Below are 21,231 nucleotides of genomic sequence, written 5' to 3' on the forward strand. Positions count from 1 at the left end.
ACGAATATTCGTCCATATATTCACGAATATTCGCGAATTCGAATATGGCCTATGCCGCTCAACACTAATAACCACGTTACTAGAGTTCAGACTATTCTAAAGAAACATTGGTCTATTCTGACAAACCATAGGGACCTAGTGGACATAATACCTAAGATCCCCTCCATTAACTTTAGAAAGGGAAGATCACTCAGGGATAGGCTAGTCAGAAGCCACTTCCTTGGGATCAAGAGCAGAGGGACCTGGTTAGACAGACGCCCTGTAGGAACCTTTCGCTGCGGGAAATGTAAAGCATGTGCCTCTGTGGTACAGACTAAAACATTCTCGAGCGTAGTGACTAACAAAACCTAGGACATTCGTGACTTGTGCTAATTGTGATACGGAGGGGGTTGTTTACCTGTGTACTTGCACTTGCCCGATGCAGTACATAGGTAAAACAAAACGGGCTTTCAAAAAACGTGTATGTGAACATGTATGCGACATCAATAACAGGAGGGAAACTCCTGTTGCGCAACATGTTACTGAAAAACATGGAGGAAAAGTTAGTGAGATTAACTTTTGTGTGATGGAAGTAGTACGGAGATCCCCAAGAGGAGAGAAAGGGGATAGAAAGATCCTACAGAAAGAAGCAGAATGGATATTTAGGATGAAGTCGGTGGCCCCATTGGGACTTAACGAGCGATTTTCATTTTCTTGCTTCAACTAAGTTGTATAGGTGTAGGTAGTTTAATCAGCAATCCGTTACGCTAGGACCAGTAATGGTGCTTAGGCAGTGTTGGGTATATACGAAGGGAGTTCAAAAGTGAAGAAGGCGAGAAATATCTGCCCTAATGGGCTATTTCTTATAGTATCTTGAATATAGATGACGGGATATCAATACATACCGTCATGATTTGTTTATTTGAACCTATGTTTATTTTTGGTAACTGTTGTGGACCTATACATTTTTGGGTGGTCTCCTATGTGTTTCCCCCCTCCCTTCTACTATATAATTGTAGGATTTGATGTAAAATTAAATATTGAAAATTACGATCTTGATGTGAGCATAATTGGCCTCCTAATTATTATACTACCTCCATATGGGCACTAATATTGAGCTGGTAACATTGGGCTCATTTGAAATAAATAATGTTGTGAGTTGTGTTTTCTGGTAATGAGAAGGAGGCATGACACACAGTCAGTGGAACGCATATTGCGTATGGCCGTAGAGGACTGTATTTGAGGTGTAACTGAAAGTGAGGCTTGAAACTCATGTCCAGTATGTAAACGAGGCGTGGATGCTGCACTGGGATGCAGCGTGGAACACATAATATCAATCCTTATTAGATCATATGGGGTGTTGGGACATGCGCATTGAGCTATTCTGATTGAGAACGAGGTGTGAATTGTCTTGCTGACACGCTTCTGAGGCGTGGAACGCACAGCGTAACCGGAAGTGAGGCCTTGTGTGCCTCTGTTCCGGTGTGTATTTAAGGAGTCCCACACAGATACCACTGGCAGGGATCCGGACTGGAGTGGTCATCTGACGTGCCCTTATCAGTATATAGGTAAGATACCGTTCTGCTGGGTAGCCGTCTTTTTTATCATTGTTTGATAGTAATGGCTTAATTGTACCATGCTGTTCACCTAGGTGTGAAAGCAACGGAATTGAAATAATTGGACCTTGATGTCATCGGATTTATCATTATCTGAGACATAGGGAGGTAAGGAATGTTGTAAGCTTGGAGCTTAATTGTGTGACTATTTTTTGATCAATAGTATATTATCGTTTTGGTTACTTGTAGTGATATCAGTTTTTCTTATTGTTGGTAGGTCCCTATCCTTAAAATCTTTAAATTTAATAAGTAGTGTGACGGTATATACGAGGCCGGACTATACATTGATTGGTTAGGATCCATCTGATCAAGGTATTGACCACTGTTGTTTGTACCTTTAGTTATTAGATGTGGCTATCTTATGTGGAGATTCCAGTTTGTCGTTTTTTTTATATTCTTAGCAATTTAGGTGGCTTATGATGTTAATAACCTTTACTACCTAAGGAAACATCTTGAATATTTTTTTTCAGTGGATGGAGGTCACTTATGACAAATAAACACTATCTGTATTAAGTACATACCAAAATCTCTTAATGTGGTGAATGGATATGATTCTTCTTCCCCACCATAAGGTAGATACTTACTTACCTTGTTCCATTCTGATGTATACAGATTATGTACAGTATGTCATTCTTGATTTATGTGCTTATATGTGCTATATTTGTTATATGTGTACTAATATTGTATCTGTCTGTCCGCTTTTTTGCCATCTTGTTTTTTGCCTGCAGGAATGAATGACATCTCATACAAAAATCCATTTACCGCAACCTTGGATGCCACAGTGATGCCATCATTTGTTTTCATATGTTAACGTCATAAGGAATCTCTATATGTGCTTGATAGCTACCGTCAGCTATGTGGTTCGTTGCTGTATCTACTTCACAGAATGGAATAAGTTGTATTATCTAACTTCCGTTATACTCTAGTTAGCACTTTCAGTTAACCCCTGATGAACCGTAATACTATCTGAAGTACGGGGAAACGCGTTAGGTTTAAAAAGATTTTTCTTTCAGGGCATTGTTCCTATTATATGTAAGGGTTTCGTCCCTAAAATAGGTCTCCTAAGAGGAGTCCTGTAAACTCCGGTTATCCACTGATGTAACTGTATGATTAAATTTGTTTAAGAATTTGTTCGTAATAAAGGATTGTTAAATTTTAGCTATTTTCTTCTTGGATTTTTATAGCTATAGGGGATAGATAGTCCCTGATTTGTCAGTGATTTGTTGTACTTCGTGCTAAGGCAACACTTTTCCATTCATTGTTTAAGTGTCATATGACCGTGTTACATCACAAAACGTCTGTTTATAAAACCCTATTTCTTTTCCTTTAACCAGTTAAGGATGAGCACGCCCTTGCGTTCTGGTACTTAGACGCAGGGCGTATCTGTCCACCCCGGGCCCATTACTGTGGCTTGAAGAGTGCTCACGAACTGAGCACAGTTCATACCCGGTGGTTCCTATCAGCAGCCAGGACCCACAGTTAATGCCGGACATCGCCGATTGGGCTGATTCCCCGCCATAACCCTTTAGAAACCACAATCAATGTTGATTGCGGCGTCTTTAACGTTAAAGCAAAATGATCCTGGCAGCTTAATGGAACTGATCAGAACCATCACAGTGAAATTACAATGTCCCAATCAGCTGAGAGGATGGCCGGAGGGCCCTTATCTGCCTCCTCGCTCTCCGACTGGTGCTCTGATGTTCCCAGGTAGGCTGGAGCAGCAGAGCAAGAAATAACACTGATCAATGCTGAGCCAAAGCTTTGCATCAAACAGTATGCAATCATCGAATGTTTGCATGGAATAGCCCCCTGGGGCTATTTAAATATAAGGCAAGTTAACCCCTTAAGGACTCAGCCCATTTGGGCCTTCAGGACAATTTTATTTTTAAGTTTTCGTTTTTTCCTCCTAGTCTTCAAAAAATCATAACTCTTATATTTTCAGCCACAGACTAGTATGAGGGCTTGTTTTTTGCACGACCAGTTGTCCGTTGTAATGCCATCACTCACTTTACCATAAAATGTATGGCGCAGCCAAAAAACTACTATTTGTGTGGGGAAATTAAAAAGAAAACCGCAATTTTGCAAAGTTTCGTTTTCACGCCATACAATTTACGGTAAAAATGTCATGTGTTCTAACATACTTTTCTATCACTGTTGCGCTTTAAAAAAAAATAAATAAAAAATCGCTAAAATCGCTTTTTAACTAAATTAGTACATTTAAAATCCCCCTATTTTGAAGACCTATAACTTTTTCCGTATAAGCAGTGGTATGAGGGCTAATTTTTTGCGCCCTGATCTGTACTTTTTATTGATACCATATTTGCTTATATAAAACTGAATTTTTTATAAAAAAAAATTTTTTTTTATAAAATGTTATAAAAAGCTGCTATTTTGGACTTTTTTTTTTTACGTTCAGCCGTTCACCGTACGGTATCATTAACATCTTTATAATGCACAAGGCGATACCAAATATGTATAAAATAAATATATATATATATTTTTTTTAACACTTTTTGGGGGTGAAATAGGGAAAATTCTGACAATTTACGTTTTTATTGGGGGAGGGGGTTTTTCACTTTTTTTTACTTTTACACTTTAATAGTCCCCATAGGGGACTATATATAGCAATCATTCGATTGCTAATACTGTTCAGTGCTATGTATAGGACATAGCACTGATTAGTAATATCAGTCATCTTCTGCTCTGGTCTGCAGTGTTGGATGATCGGATCGCCGCGGCAGCGCTGTGGGCGATCCGATCAGCCATTTTAGTGACCGCAATGCTGCAGATGCCGTGATCTGTATTGATCATGGCTTCTGAGGGGTTAATGGTGGACATCTGCACGATCGCGGATGTCCGCCATTACCGGCAGGCCCCTGGCTGCTATCAGCAGCCGAGACCTACCGCAAATGACCCGAGCATCGCGCTGATGCTCGCAGTTATGCTTAGGACCGAAATGTACGTCCTGGAGCATTAAGCACCAGCTTACCAGGACATACATTTACGTCCTGCATCGTTAAGGGGTTAAACCACACAATTTATGGCGTACACGTTAAAAATAGATATTATAAAATAAATCACAATTATTAGAAAATAGCTTCCACTGCACTCACATCTAAAACTTCAATTCTTCATTTCAATGCATTAAAATCAGGCAGGTCTTCGGCAGAGCAGAACTTAAAAAATAGATGCTGCAGCAGAGCAGGGCGAGCACGAGGCTACTGAACCGTTTCGCGGTATTCCCCATTTCCTCTGGCCTCTCAATCATCATCCACAGGAGACACTAAGGCTAGGTTCACACTACGGAATTTCCGCCTGCAATTCTGCTTTGAAATTGCAGGCAGAAATTCCGCTTGCTAAAATGTATATAGTGTAGGGAATGGGTTTCCGTTCACAAATTCACACTTGAATTTGTGAACGGAAAATCTGCTCAGAAATGGCGTTGCTCATCCTTCAGGCGAAATTACTGACAGAACACATTGCATTCTATTGGAGACTGCAGTGTCTGCACGGTCCCGAATCAGTCGGCACTGGCCACACTCGGAATCTCCGAGCGGAAATTTTCTGCCAGGAGATTCCGCAGTGTGAACTTAGCCTAACTGGGAAACTCCTGGTGACGTCAGTGGTCCGGAGAGTAAAATATAAAAATATTGTTAAAAGAGGAATGCAGAGGTTAGTAACGATGGACAGGTACTGAATGATCACAGGAACACATTTAATCCGGTCATTTAGGCAGAGGATCCCTAAAGCCTCCATGCGCAGGATCCAGTGTGCTTCTTTTCTTTTAACAGTATTTTAATGGTTTACTCTCCGGACCAGTGATGTCACCAGGAGTTTCCCATTTAGTGTCTCCTGTGGATGACATCTGAGAGGCCAGAGGAAGCAGGGAATACCACGAAACAGCTCCATTGCGGCGTCTATTTTTTCGTTCTGTTCTGCCGTATACCTGCCTGATTTTAATGGATTGAAATAAAGACTTGAAGTTTTAGAGGCGAGTGCAGTAAATGAAATGGGTAAGGAGAAAAACAGCAGCGCTCTAATCCCAATAACCTGATAAAAGTATAGAGGAATGTACTCACCCGGTGTATGTGGGAGGTAACAACCAGTGATCCCCCACTTACACCTGAGGTCCCCTTCACACTTTGAAACTGAACCAATCTCCGTCATGCAGACATCCCATAGGGAGGGCACAGGGTATACCGGAGTCACAAGGCCGTGGATATAGGATTTGAGAAAAAAAAAAAATGGAGAAAAGACCAGCGCTCAAAGATTGTTCAATGGAGATTATAATCAGAACAAGTGAGGTAAATTGGCATAGAGGTACACTTACTTCACTAGGAGAGATGTGTATAGGACCTAACCCATCACAACATCCCCTTCCTGGTAGGTTCAACAGAGTAGCCAGACAGTCCGTGGGTATATTAAGATACGGTTTAATGCGACGCATTTCGGAGGGCTTACAGAGTCGCCTCCTTCCTCAGGCATAACAGACATATGCCTGAGGAAGGAGACAACTCTGTAAGCCCTCCGAAACGCATCGCATTAAACCGTATCTCTATACCCACGGACTGTCTGGCTACTCTGTTGAACCTACCAGGAAGGGAATGATGTGAAAGGTTAGGTCCTATACACATCTCCCCTAGTGAAGTAAGTGTACCTCTATGTAATCAAAACAAGTGAGGTAAAATGGCAATCTCCATTGAACCATCTTCGAGCGCTGGTCTTTTCTGCATTTTTTCTCTAGGCGAGTGCAGTGGAAGCTATTTTCTAATATTTGTGATTATTTTCATACTGGACTTTCTTGGCTTCATGCACCCCTCACCTGTCTGATACTCGGCATGGATCTCCCATTCCAATTGTACATATTTACCTGCCTGCGTCCTGCTACTGGTGCCACCATGGTCTTTCCTTTATTGTGCCTTTTCATTATAAAATAAATGATGCCATGACAAAGTACGATTGGCAACGCAAAAAACAAGCCCTTATATGAGTCCGTAAGTGCAAAATTTAAAGCATTGATTTTTAGTAGGGGAGAAAGAAAAAACAGAAGTGCAAAAAGGAAAATTGTCCGGGTACTTAAGGACAAAACGGGCCGAGTCCTTAAGAGGTTAAATGTGTACACTATACTATCCCCATCTATCTTTACACTTTGGTTGCACATAGGCAGTGACTACACAAGGAGGGGAAAACTGCTATCTACAAGATGAGGAAGACAAGAATCAGATCATAGACCGCGATTTGTATGCTGCCATATGGCAAGTCTGCATGTCTGGTACTCCAATATAATCCAATATGGACTGGTGCAAATCCACAGCTATTCTGTACTGTAAAATTTTATTTTTGGACTAAAGAGATACAGGAACACCCTTATTTATACCCTGCTTAGCAAGAAACCCTATTTAAAAGGGCCAATAACTGAAATTAGTAAATTATAGTCAATAAATACATACAATGATTTAGCTTGATACAGGAAACTAATAATGTTTTTGCACATATCTATAAAACTCAATGTGTGTGTGTATGTATGTTCCACAAAAACGTCCAAATTGCTAAAGATATTAACATGAAACTTGGCACACGTTACTTATATGTCAACAACAAACATAGGATAGGTGATGTAACCCTTACTCACCCCCATTTGCCAGGGGCGGGGTTCATGTTTAAAGTCCCATACAAGTCTATGGGAAATATATGTTACTGCATAACTTCCAAACGGCTGGAGATATTTCGATAATACTTGGTCACATGTTACTTATATGTCCACTTAAAATATAGGATAGTTAATTTAACCCTTAACTACCCCCATATGTTCCCACATAACTTCCGTACGGCTGGAGGTATTTCAATTAGAGATGAGCGAACTTACAGTAAATTCGATTCGTCACGAACTTCTCGGCTCGGCAGTTGATGACTTATCCTGTGTAAATTAGTTCAGCCTTCAGGTGCTCCGGTGGGCTGGAAAAGATGGATACATTCCTAGGAAAGAGTCTCCTAGGACTGTATCTACCTTTTCCAGCCCAAGGGAGCACCTGAAAGCTGAACTAATTTATGCAGGAAAAGTCATCAACTGCCGAGCCGAGAAGTTCGTGACAAATCGAATTTACTGTAAGTTCGCTCATCTCTAATTTCAATACCTGGTACACATAATAGGAGGGCGGGATATGAGGACGGGATATGACAACAATATATATATTGGGATATGAAGTCAAAAGCTTCCTCCTCTGTTTATTTTCCTCCCCAACAAGGATTAGGAAGGAAAAACCGGGCAACGCCGGGTACTCAGCTAGTGTGAAAATAAATAAAAAAAAACACTATTTTATATAAATATCTTTATTTTGTAAAGACACTTATTCTTCGGATTCAGACTCGTCATCTTGGCTGATCTGGAAGTACCTAAGCTCATAGGTCTCCTTATCAGAAGCCACTACACGCAGCCAGTCTCGCAAGTTGTTTTTCTTCAGGTATTTCTTTGTAAGATATTTAAGGTACCTGGAACATAAAAGTGACAATTAAAAGCTGGCAGAACTTTGTATTCTCAATTACAATGCAGGAACGATTTCTAACAATTGTGAACCGCACCAAAAGTCAGCAAGCAACTGACAAAAAACAAACAAGAGACCACAAGTACTTCTGTATATTTTCTTAGATACATACTTGGGGTCTATTCACACGGAAGAATTTCCTCAGGCGGAATTCCTCCTAAAATGAAAGCCCAATCCAGTCCAACCACCACCGCCGTCGCTGCCTCATTGCCTCCCCCATCCCCGATTTTTTAATTACCTGTTCCCGGGGTCCGCGCTGCTTCTGGCTCCGGTGGCGTCCTGAGCTGCCACTGTGCGCACTGATGGTGACGTCGCCTTGAGGACGTCACTCGTCATTGCTGCGGGCCCCGGGAACAGGCAATAAAAAAACGGGGGATGGGGAGGCAACGGGGCAGCGGCGGCGGTCTCTGGCCAGGGAGGGACCTTATCGGCAAGGTAATTGCCAATACCGATAATGTCCAAAATCGTGAATATCGGCCAAACCAATAATCAGTCGATCCCTAATATATATATATATTAAAGAAATTTTTTTTTTACTGAGAACCATACCTTTTTGAGAACTGCTTCTCTGATGCCACATTTATCTTGTTCTTTGAACGTTCAATGTGAACGATGTTTCCAAGGTTTCCGGTTTTACCATTGACTTTCACCCTCTCCCTCAGAAACTGCTCCTGTTTTGTAAAAACAAACATGTAGACACTAGGGAAGGAAACCCTAGGTACAAACTAGGGAAGGAAACCCTAGTTACAAAGCATGTTAAGAAATTTGTAGCTATTATATAAAGTACTAGTAGCCCTGTTCTAATGGAAATATAACCGGCTAATTCAGTAACTAAGTTTGGCTAAAGAGGATCTGTGTGTTCATATCGTCTACTTTAGTAAATGCTTATTAGTCATAAAGGGGGAGATTTATCAAATCCTGTCCAGAGGAAAAGTTGCCCTCGCTTCTTTAATTTTTATCAAGGCCTCTGCAAAATGTAAGAAGCGATTTGATTGGTTGCTATGGGTAACTCAGCAATTTTTCTTCTGGACAGGTTTTGATAAATCTCCCCCAAAATCCTTCTGAAATAGCTTAGAACTTAGTGGTTTCAGTTGGTCCTCCTAAAATGTATGAATAAACTGACATGTGTTACCAGCTGAGGTTGTGCCCCAACATACTGGCATTCCAATCAGAGTTGACAGTACCAGACTGTAGGGGGACACAACTCTAGAAAAAAATTACAGCTGGCATTTCAATCCTCTAATGTCATAGATTTCAAGGAACAGTAAAGGGTATGTTCACACGAGAGGATCACCAGCGCCTATTTTGCTACGGATCCGCCACTGAAGGACCACTGTATGCTGCCTTTACAGGTGCCTGCTCAGAGCGGCAATCTGCTGCTATGAGTAGGCACACTGCGATGTGCGAGTCGCCGCGTGCGCAGTATACTCTCACATCGCAGCTGCTGTCGGCCTAGCTCAGGGAGCAGGAACTCGCACATCACAGCAGTGTGTCTGCTCGTAGCAGCGTATTGCCGCTCGTAGCAGCGTATTGCCGCTCCAAGCAGGCACATCTAAAGGCACCCTGTAGGGGTCCTTCAGTGGCAGATCTGCAGCATAAAATACGCTGTGGATCCGCTCCTCTGAACGTAACCTAATAGCACAATGCAGAGCTGAGAAAACATACTCCGTTGGCTGTCAAAACCACTGTCCCCTTTTAAGTAATTAAAAACTATACCAAATACTTACAAAGTTGACTGAATCAAAGATTCCATCTTCTACAGGATGGGTAAGATCCAGAGTGAATCTCCAGGCAGCCTTCTTTGCCCTTCTTTCCTTCTGCACATTTTTAGATTTCTGCTGTAAAAGACAATTTACCACCAATTAATATGATGCACCATCTCCACACCCCAAACTTATACCAGACCGGGGCCACACAAAAGGCAAATGTAAGGCACAGCTCTGCTGAAAACTGTTCGGGAATGTTAATGTATTATTCTTTTAACATATCCCTTGGTTTTTAACTATGTGCTGCTCACACTAAACTACGGTGAGTATTTTCTCCCCACATTTGAAATCTACCTGGATAAGTGAAATGTCACTTATTCCACACAGAAAACATGCAAAGCTAACAGTGCATTAATAAACACCATTGAATGAGGCTAATCCATGCACAAAATGATGGCAATACTGTATGAAACAGCAGAAAACACATGGGACGTCTCATATCTGCCATATCAGGGGCGTGGAAATTCAACAACTACTTGTCCATGGGACTAAAACAGAACAAAATCTACTTTTCGCTTTTAGACTCGTTTTTTTCCCCTTCTCCCCCTATAACAGCCATAACTACTATAATGATACCTTTTAATTTTTCCATAACATATGCTCCGAAACAAAAAAATAAATATTGGTGAAGTGAAATTTAATTAGTAAAAGAATTTAGCAAATTTGGTGGTTTTCTTTTCTACGCCATTTCCCTTATGGATGAGAACATGTTTTGATACTTTAGGTTGGCCTGATTACAGCAATACCAGATTTGTATAGTTTCCTTCATGTTTTACAAATTTCAAAAAAATTCTGAACTTAAAAGAATTTTTTTTAAAGGAGTATTCCAGGCAAAAACCATTTTATACCCTATGGAAAGGATAGGGGATAAGATGTCTGATCGCGCGGGACTTGACACTGGGAACTCCAGCCCCCAAATACGAGGCTGTATGAGGGCTCATTTTTTGCGCCATAATTTGTTTTTTTGTATCTGTACCATTTTGGTATTGACCTGACTTTTTAATTGCTTTTAACTTTTTTTTTTCTGGGATTATAAAAATTACAATTCTGTGGTTTGGTATTCTTTTTCACTTTTATGTCATTTACCAGACGGGATACATAATGTTATATTTAAATAGTTTGTGCAATTACGCACATAGCAATACCAAATGTTTATTTTTACATGTTTATTATATAGGAAAAAAGGGGTGATTTGAACTTTGAATATGGAAGGGGTAAATGTGTGTCTTAAAATTTTTTCATATTTTATCTAAAGATTTTATTTTTACACACTTTATTAGTCCCTTAGGGGAATTATAGGAGGAATTATTAGATTCCTCCTATAGAACAATAGAGTTTCATTGAGCTCCATTGATCTGTGTGCTCTGCGATCCATTGATAGAGCCTAGTCCTGCCAGGCTCTATCAATGACAGAGCCACAGACACAGGGAAGCAGAGGTAAGCCCTCCGGCTACCTCTATAGTGGATCGACCTCCCACCCCCACCGCTGGCTGCATGCTGCCTATTAGCGGTGGCCCCCAGATACTGAAAACAACCAGGGGCTGCAGAGTTTGGAGCGGGCACGAGTCCGTAGCCTTCTCCATACACTCCTCCGAGTGCCGCCATGCTTGTCAGGGACCTTCAGGTCCAACCCTGCTTGGCCTGAAAAATTCACCTGCCCGGCGCCCGGAACTGCATGTCCCGGGTGTCGGGCGATAGGAATTCCACCTCCCTGTATATATTTTGTGGTGTATCTTTCTGACTAAAAGAAATGGGCGCTGGAGGCGGGCCCGCCATCTCAATTTTTTATATTCATTGTCGCGGGTCACGTGAGTGCTCATTTGGCACAGCACTCACGACACGCGACAATGAATATTAATATTGAGCAAGCCCCAGCCTCCAGCACGCAATTAACTGAAGATGGATGCCCATATTCAGAGGGACAGATCTTCGGAGTACATGCACCTATTTAACCCATTAAACCCTCATTGGTATGAGTGTATTGGGTTTAGTGTGTCTGAACAGATGACCATTTTCTTTTAAGGCCACAGCCCATTTTATTCTTAAAGGGGTACTCCGGTGCTTAGACATCTTATCCCCTATCCAAAGGATAGGGGATAAGATGCCTGATCGCGGGAGTCCCACCGCTGGTGACCCCCGTGACCTTGCACGCCGCACCCAGTTTATAATCAGAACCCGGAGTGTGTTCACTCCGGGTCTGATTACCGGCGACCACAGGGCCGGCGGCGTGTGACAACTATCCCACCCCCTCCCGTAGGCTTGCATTGAGGGGCGGAGCGTGACGTCACACGCCATCGGCCCTGTGGTCCCCGGTAATTAGACCCCGAGTGAACACGCTCCGGGGACTGATTACAAACGGGGTACCGCGTGCAAGCTCACAGGGGTCCCCAGCGGCAGGACTCCTGCGATCAGGCATCTTATCCCCTATCCTTTGGATAGGGGATAAGATGTCTAAGCACCGGAGTATTTAAATGGGTACTCCACTTGAATTTTTTTTTTTTTTTTTTTAATGAACTGATTCCAGAAAGTTAAACAGATTTGTAAATTACTTCTATTTAAAAATCTTAATCCTTCCAGTACTGATCAGCTGCTGTATACTACATGGGAATTATTTTGTTTTTGTTTCCTTTCTGTCAGAACACAGTGCTCTCTGCTGACGCCTCTGTCCATGTCAGGAACTGTCCAGAGCAGAAGAGGTTTGCTACGGGGATTTGCTCCTACTCTGGACAGTTCCTGACATGGACAGAGGCGTCAACAGAGATCACTGTGGTCAGACAAAGGAAATCCAAAAAGAAAAGTAGTTCCTCTTTAGTATACAGCAGCTGATAAGTACTAGAAGGATTAAGATTGTTTAATAGAAGTAATTTACAAATCTGTTTAACTTTCTGGCAACAGTTGATTAAAAAAATTATTATTATTATTATTATTATTATTTTTTTTTTTTTTTAACAGCGGAGAACCCCTTAACCCCCAAGGACGTACCAGTACGTCCTTGGTCCTGCTCTTCTGATATAACGCGGGGTTACACAGTAACCCAGCGTCATATCACGGAGGGCCCGGCGTCATAGTGAAGCCGGGACCCGCCTCTAATAGCGCGCAGCGCCAATCGCAGGGCCGCGCGCTATTAACCCTTTAGCCGCGCGCTCAGAGCTGAGCCGCGCGGCTAAAAGTGAAAGTTTCCGGCTAGCTCAGTCGGGCTGTTCGGGATAGCCGCGACTAATCGCGGCATCCCGAACAGCTGACAGGACAGCTACCTGCCTCCTCGCTGTCCGATCGCCGAATGACTGCTCAGTGCCTGAGATCCAGGCATGAGCAGTCATGCGGCAGAATCGTTGATCATTGGTTTCTTATGAGAAACCAGTGATCAGCATAGGAGATCAATGTGTGCAGTGTTATAGGTCCCTCTGGGACCTATAACATTGCAACAAAAAAAAGTGAATAAAGATCATTTAACTCCTCCCCTATTAAAAGTTTGAATCACCCCCCCTTTTCCAATAAAATAAAAAAAACAGTGTAAATAAAAATAAACATATGGTATCACCGCGTGCAGAAATGTCCGAATTATAAAAATATCTCATTAATTAAACCACACAGTCAATGGCGTGCGCGCCAAAATATTCCAAAGTCCAAAATAGTGCATTTTGTGTCACTTTTTATATAATTTAAAAATGAATAAAAAGAGATCAATAAGTCCTATCAATGCAAAAATGGTACCGTTAAAAACTTCAGATCCCTCAAAATAAAAAAGTTATAGGGGTCAGAAGATGACAATTTTAAACGTATTAGTTTTCCTGCATGTAGTTATGATTTTTTCCAGAAGTCCAACAAAATCAAACCTATATAAGTAGGGTATCATTTTAATCGTATGGACCTACAGAATAAAAACAAGGTGTAATTTTTACCGAAAAATGTACTACGTAGAAACGAAAGCCCCCAAAAGTTACAAAACAGCGTTTTTTTTCTCAATTTTGCCGCACAATGATTTTTTTTTCCCGTTTCACCGTAGATTTTTGGGCAAAATGACTGACGTCATTACAAAGTAGAATTGGTGGCGCAAAAAATAAGCAATCATATGGATTTTTAGGTGCAAAATTGAAATAGTTATGATTTTTTTAAAGGCAAGGAGCAAAAAACGAAAATGCAAAAACGGAAAAAACCCCGGTCCTTAAGGGGTTAAAGGACCGTCCCAATTTTATTTTTGCATTTTCATTTTTTTCCTCGCATTTTTAAAATCATAACTTTTATATTTCCATCCACAGACCAATATGAGGGCTTGTTTTTTGCGTGACCAGTTGTCCTTTGTAATGACATCACTCATTTTACCATAAAATGTATGCGTTGGGATATTGAAAAGTAGAGGTGCACCGAAATGGAAATTTCAGAACCGAAACGAAACCGAAATAAAAAATGTCCGTCCGAAACCGATACCGAAAAGGACTTCTCCCTGTCTTCTGGTAAAATGCAGCGCTCCGCTCATTAGATTAGATTGCCAGCTCCCCCCCCCCACAATAGTAGGCAGCTCCCCCCCCCCACAATAGAAGGCAGCCCCCCCCCCCACAATAGTAGGCAGCTCCCTCCCCCACAATAGTAGGCAGCTCCCCCCCCCACAATAGTAGGCAGCTCCCCCCCCCCCCCACAATAGTAGGCAGCTCCCCCCCCCCCACAATAGTAGGCAGCTCCCCCCCCCCCACAATAGTAGGCAGCTCCCCCCCCCCCCACAATAGTAGGCAGCTCCCCCCCCCCCACAATAGTAGGCAGCTCCCCCCCCCCCACAATAGTAGGCAGCTCCCCCCCCCCACAATAGTAGGCAGCTCCCCCCCCCACAATAGTAGGCAGCTCCCCCCCCCCACAATAGTAGGCAGCTCCCCCCCCCCACAATAGTAGGCAGCTCCCCCCCCCCACAATAGTAGGCAGCTCCCCCCCCCCCACAATAGTAGGCAGCTCCCCCCCCCACAATAGTAGGCAGCTGCCCCCCCCCACAATAGTAGGCAGCTGCCCCCCCCACCACAATAGTAGGCAGCTGCCCCCCCCACCACAATAGTAGGCAGCTGCCCCCCCCACCACAATAGTAGGCAGCTGCCCCCCCCCACCACAATAGTAGGCAGCTGCCCCCCCCCACCACAATAGTAGGCAGCTGCCCCCCCCCCACAATAGTAGGCAGCTGCCCCCCCCCCCCCACAATATTAGGCAGCTGCCCCCCACAATATTAGGCAGCTGCCCCCCACAATATTAGGCAGCTGCCCCCCACAATATTAGGCAGCTGCCCCCCAACAATATTAGGCAGCTGCCCCCCAACAATATTAGGCAGCTGCCCCCCAACAATATTAGGCAGCTCCCCCCCAACAATATTAGGCAGCTCCCCCCCCCCACAATATTAGGCAGCTCCCCCCCCCACAATATTAGGCAGCTCCCCCCCCCACAATATTAGGCAGCTCCCCCCCCCACATTTGTAGGCAGCTCCCCCCCCCACATTTGTAGGCAGCTCCCCCCACATTTGTAGGCAGCTCCCCCCCACATTAGGTAGCTTCCCCCCACCCCACAGACATACAGCTTCCAGCCATATACAGTGTATGGTTGCAGGCTGTATGTCTGTACTGCTGTCCCCACAGTGATCCGGTCACCGCTCCTCCGGCCCGGGGTCACATCTACTTCTATGGCCTAAGGTCACCTGAAGAAGTGCCAGGAGCGGCACGAAATACCGTATATACTCGAGTATAAGCCGACCCGAGTATAAGCCGAGACCCCTAATTTCAACCCAAAATCCCAGGAAAAGTTATTGACTCGAGTATAAGCCTAGGGTGGGAAATACCTCATCCCCCCCTGTCATCATCCAGACCCGTCATTAACATCCTCATCATCCCCTTGTCATCATCCCACACATCCCCCCTTCATCATCCCCTTGTCATCATCCCACACATCCCCTTATCCCACACATCCCCCCTTCATCATCCCCTTGTCATCATCCCACACATCCCCTTATCCCACACATCCCCCCTTCATCATCCCCTTGTCATCATCCCACACATCCCCCTTCATCATCCCCTTGTCATCATCCCACACATCCCCTTATCCCACACATCCCCCCTTCATCATCCCCTTGTCATCATCCCACACATCCCCTTATCATCCCACACATCCCCTTATCATCCCACACATCCCCTTATCATCCCACACATCCCCCTTCATCATCCCCTTGTCATCATCCCACACATCCCCTTATCATCCCACACATCCCCCCTTCATCATCCCCTTGTCATCATCCCACACATCCCCTTATCATCCCACACATCCCCCCTTCATCATCCCCTTGTAATCATCCCACACCCCCCCCCTTCATCATCCCCACCCCCCTTCATCATCCCCTTGTAATCATCCCCACCCCCCTTCATCATCCCACACCCCCCCCCCTTCATCATCCTCTTCTCATCATTCGCCCTCAGTGGTCTTCAACCTGCGGACCTCCAGAGGTTTCAAAACTACAACTCCCAGCAAGCCCGGGCAGCCATCGGCTGTCCGGGCTTGCTGGGAGTTGTAGTTTTGAAACCTCCGGAGGTCCGCAGGTTGAAGACCACTGCGGCCTTCAACCTGCGGACCTCCAGAGGTTTCAAAACTACAACTCCCAGCAAGCCCGGGCAGCCATCGGCTGTCCGGGCTTGCTGGGAGTTGTAGTTTTGAAACCTCCGGAGGTCCGCAGGTTGAAGACCACTGCGGCCTTCAACATCATCCAGCCCCCTCTCACCCCCTTTAGTTCTGAGTACTCACCTCCGCTCGGCGCTGGTCCGGTCCTGCAGGGCTGTCCGGTAAGGAGGTGGTCCGGTGAGGAGGTGGTCCGGGCTGCTATCTTCACCGGGGGCGCCTCTTCTCCGCGCTTCCGGCCCGGAATAGAGCCGTTGCCTTGACAACGACGTATCTGCGTCGTTGTCAAGGCAACGTGACTATTCTGAGGCCGGGCCCGAAGCGCTTAGAAGAGGCCTCCCCGGTGAAGATAGCAGCCCGGACCACCTCCTCACCGGACCACCTCCTTACCGGACAGCCCTGCAGGACCGGACCAGCGCCGAGCGGAGGTGAGTACTCAGAACTAAAGGGGGTGAGAGGGGGCTGGATGATGTTGAAGGCCGCAGTGGTCTTCAACCTGCGGACCTCCGGAGGTTTCAAAACTACAACTCCCAGCAAGCCCGGACAGCCGATGGCTGCCCGGGCTTGCTGGGAGTTGTAGTTTTGAAACCTCTGGAGGTCCGCAGGTTGAAGACCACTGCGGGTGGGGGAGTTCACTCGAGTATAAGCCGAGGGGGGTGTTTTCAGCACGAAAAATCGTGCTGAAAAACTCGGCCTATACTCGAGTATATACGGTAGCTATCGTCTCCTGACGCCCCGCTATTGTATGATTTTACCTGCACCGATGAAATAAAGAAGCCTGTTACCTGAGCACCTACACGTGAGTGCCCCCGCTCCTCTAGGTGAATTAACCCCTTAAGGACATAGGGCGTACAGGTATGCCTTGACATCCTGGTACTTAAACCCTTAAGGACCCATGACATACCGGTACGTCATGAGTCCGCTCCTGTTCTATAACGCGGGGCCACGGCAGGTCGGGCCCTGCACTGATCACGGTGCCTCACGCTATTAACCCTTTAGACCCCAAAGTCCAAAATAGTGCAATTTTGGTCACTTTTTATATAATAAAAAAATGAATAAAAGTCCTATCAATGTAAAATGGTACCGCTAAAAACTTCAGATCACGGCACAAAAAATGAGCCCTCATACCGCCCCATACGCTGAAAAATAAAAAAAAGTTATAGGGGTCAGAAGATGACAATTTTAAACGTATTAATTTTCCTGCATGTTATGATTTTTTCCAGAAGTACGACAAAATCAAACCTATATAAGTAGGTAGGGCTGGGCGGTATACCGGTTCATACCGAATACCGATTTTTTTTTCCCCTCACGATATGAATTTTGCCCCTACCGCAATACAGGTTGGGCCCCCCCCCTCGAATGAGTGAATTATCCGCCACAGCGCACTGTCCCCACATTGGGGAACTAATCATATTCGACCTGCGAGCGCTATTCTGCTTAGCCGCCCCCCCCCCCCCGAATTATCAGCGCAGATAATCTGTTCCCACATTGTACAGATCACAGCATCTGCGGCAATGCGCATGATAAAAAAGATGATCGCATCGCCCGCGGCCATCCGATCATCTGTAATTGCGGACGGAGGTCCCCTCACCTGGCTCCGTCCGTCTCCTGCCCAGGTCTGAGATCGAGCAGAGCAGAAGATTGACGATAATACTGATCAGTGATATGTCCTATACATAGCACTGAACAGTATTAGCAATCAAATGATTGCTATGAATAGTCCCCAATGGGGATATAAAAAGTGCAAAAAATAAAAATAAAAGTTGAAAAATCCCCTCCCCCAATAAAATGAAAATTGTCAGTTTTTCCCATTTTACCTCCAAAAAGCGTAACTTATTTTTTTTATAAACATTTAGTATCGCTGCATGTGTAAATCTCTGAACTATCAAAATATAATGTTAACGATCGCGTACGGTGAACGGCGTAAGCGTAAAACTTTTTAAAAAGGCCAAAAGTGCTGCTTTTTTTTTTTTTTATCACATTTCATATTAAAAAAAAAACTCGCTCCTTCCCTTCTGAGAAAATTGTGGTTTTCATTTCAATTTCCTCCCTAAAAATAAATTTTTTTTTGGGTTCACCGTACATTTTATGGTAAAATCGGAGGTTTCATAACAATTTGCCTCGCAAAAAACAAGCCCTTATATGGGTCTGTAGAAGGAAATATAAAAAAAAAAAAGAGTTATGGATTTTAGAAAGCGAGGAGGAAAAAGTGAAAATGCAAAAATAAAATTGGCCTGGTCCTCAAAGGGGTTATCCAGTAAAAAAAATTTTTTTTTTATATATCAACTGGCTCCAGAAAGTTAAAATTGTAAATTATTTCTATAAAAAAATCGTAATCCTTTCAATTCTTATGAGCTTCTGAAGTTAAGGTTGTTCTTTTCTGTCTAAGTCCTCTCTGATGACACGTGTCTCGGGAACCGCCCAGTTTAGAAGAGGTTTGCTATGGGGATTTGCTTCTAAACTGGTCGTTTACCGAAACATGTGTCAGCAGAGAGCACTTAGACACAAAAGAACAACCTTAACTTCAGAAGCTCATAAGTACTGAAAGGATTACGATTTTTTAATAGAAGTAATTTACAAATCTGTTTAACTTTCTGGAGCCAGTTGATATATAAAACATTTATTTTTCCTGGATAAACCCTTTAAGGTGAAAATGGGCTTGGTCCTTAAGGGGTTAAAATGTATTTTCATCAAGACAAGCCTCAAGTCATGGCTTTTAACAATGTTTAAAGCTTATCGGCTGCATAGTAAGAATGGGGATAAAAAACAGAGTTTGGCTGCAACAAGGGTTGATGACCAAGTATCGCTGTGCAACACTGAATGGATCGTGCTGCATCACAGCTCAGGCAAGTAAAAGGGGAGCGCGCTGTGACCATCATAATTACTACATGTAAGATTCATTTCTTATGACTGTCAGGTTGTGTTTACAGACACATTTAAACGCCCCCCCCCCCAATATATTGATTTGTTTCAGAATGTGATCTAGTGTGATGTGGCAATTTTTGGTCACAAATTACCGTGTTAGTGTGCCCAACCTAAATTTGGACTACTGCTTTTACTGTTGATTCAATATTTTGATGGTAAATAGTATACAGTGATCCCTCAACTTACAATGGCCTCAACTTACAATGGCCTCAACATACAATGGTCTTTTCTGGACCATCGTAAGTTGAAATCAGACTCAACATACAATTCTACAGACAGTCCAGATCTGTGAAACGTGTCAATGGCTGGAAGAACTGACCAATCAGAATGGGCATTCACTGGTAAAACCCCTGTATTACTGAAGTGCATGCACTGACTGATGTCTGGTAGTGCCCCCTACAGTACAGGGAGGTATTACATGTTCTGTACCTGGTTACCTGCTCCTTTGGATACCAGATGAGGGCGACTCCATGTTACTTTTTTAGGACATTGCCTGTACTGTACAGGACCCCAAAGAAGCTTCTGTCCTCTACATAGACCAGTGTTTCCCAAGCAGGGTGCCCCCAGCTGTTGAAACACCAACTCCCAGCATGCCCGGACAGCCTTTGGCTGTCCGGGCATGCTGGGAGTTGTAGTGTTGCAACATCTGGAGGCTCCCTGCTTGGGAAACACCGACAGACAGTGATTTACAGCTCCCAGCAGATCTTTCTTACTTTTATATGTACGCTCTTGCTTTATCTATATTAGTTATCTACTTTTTCTTTATTTCTCACTTTTTCCCTATTTTTGGACGACATTTTGGTGCCTTTAGAACCAATTACCAGGTTTCCATAGAGTTCTGGTCTCAACATACAATGGTTTCAACATACAATGGTCGTCCCAGAACCAATATTGTAACTTGAGGGACCACTGTATGACATAGTATACTACACTCGCCAATAAAACAATACCTAAAGAACCCAATGACCGACAAACATTTGTACAAACTTCTGAGGGGTCACAAGGTTTTCATCAGTGGTGGTTGAACAGTTATCACTAGGAATATTCTCTCTCTATATATATATATTTTATACACACACTTATTTTATTGTCTTTATAGGAGTATTCCCAACATGGAAAGCTCTCTCCTTTCCACAGGACGGTGATATAAGGCTGATCAATGGGGGTCTGACTACTGGAAGAATGAAAGCAGTGTTTTCCAACCAGGGTACCTCCAGCTGTTGCAAGACAACTCCCAGCAAGCAGGGAGTTGTAGTTTTTCAACAGCTGGAGGCACACCGGTAGGTAAACACTGACCTGGGGCGCAGACTGATAATAAACCCGGCCCTCCATTACCCGGTACATGTCCCTGCAGTAACTATGTATTCTCTCCTCCTATGAGGCAGGAATATCACCTAGTAAAAACTGCCGGCGCTTATAACCCGTATACAGCTATATAGTATAGGCAACATATTTGGCATTTCCCGTCCAAACACGAAGCACCGTGCACACCACTCACCGGCGCCATCTTCACAGTCAGCGGCCGAGTTTAAAAGAGGGAGGGGCCAATGCCGGCCGAGAGTTTATATCGACGCAGTGACGTAGTAGCGCAGGCCTGACGCTGTACGTGATTGTGTCATATCCGGTCTGTGCTGTGGCCACATGGTGCTGAGTCAGACAGCGTGGTGATCAGTATAGAGGCGGAGGGATCGTGTCATACACTGGTGACTGCCATGAGATGCGCATGAATGGGGCGCGCTGAGAGGACACTTCAGTCACGTGGTTATA

The 21,231-nt window shown here is 44.0% G+C and overlaps 1 protein-coding gene across 2 annotated transcripts; it reads right to left on the reverse strand.

The window, feature by feature from the left end:
• Positions 1–7,909: 7,909 nt before the first annotated feature.
• On the reverse strand, positions 7,910–21,007 carry RPL22L1 (ribosomal protein L22 like 1). Of its 2 annotated transcripts, none has more exons than XM_056563198.1 (4): positions 20,963–21,007; positions 9,865–9,975; positions 8,687–8,808; positions 7,910–8,084 (listed from the first exon to the last, which is right to left on the reverse strand). In XM_056563198.1, the coding sequence occupies exons 1-4, from the start codon at positions 20,969–20,971 to the stop codon at positions 7,943–7,945; spliced, it is 384 nt and encodes a 127-aa protein (XP_056419173.1). In that variant the 5' UTR covers positions 20,972–21,007; the 3' UTR covers positions 7,910–7,942. The 2 variants fall into 2 exon arrangements, with proteins under 2 accessions (XP_056419173.1, XP_056419174.1); XM_056563199.1 differs by having other exon boundaries at positions 9,865–9,972; positions 20,963–20,991.
• Between the last annotated feature and the right edge of the window lie 224 nt (positions 21,008–21,231).

Source organism: Hyla sarda, chromosome 3, assembly GCF_029499605.1.
Source record: "Hyla sarda isolate aHylSar1 chromosome 3, aHylSar1.hap1, whole genome shotgun sequence".
In the NCBI taxonomy this organism is placed as follows: domain Eukaryota; kingdom Metazoa; phylum Chordata; class Amphibia; order Anura; family Hylidae; genus Hyla; species Hyla sarda.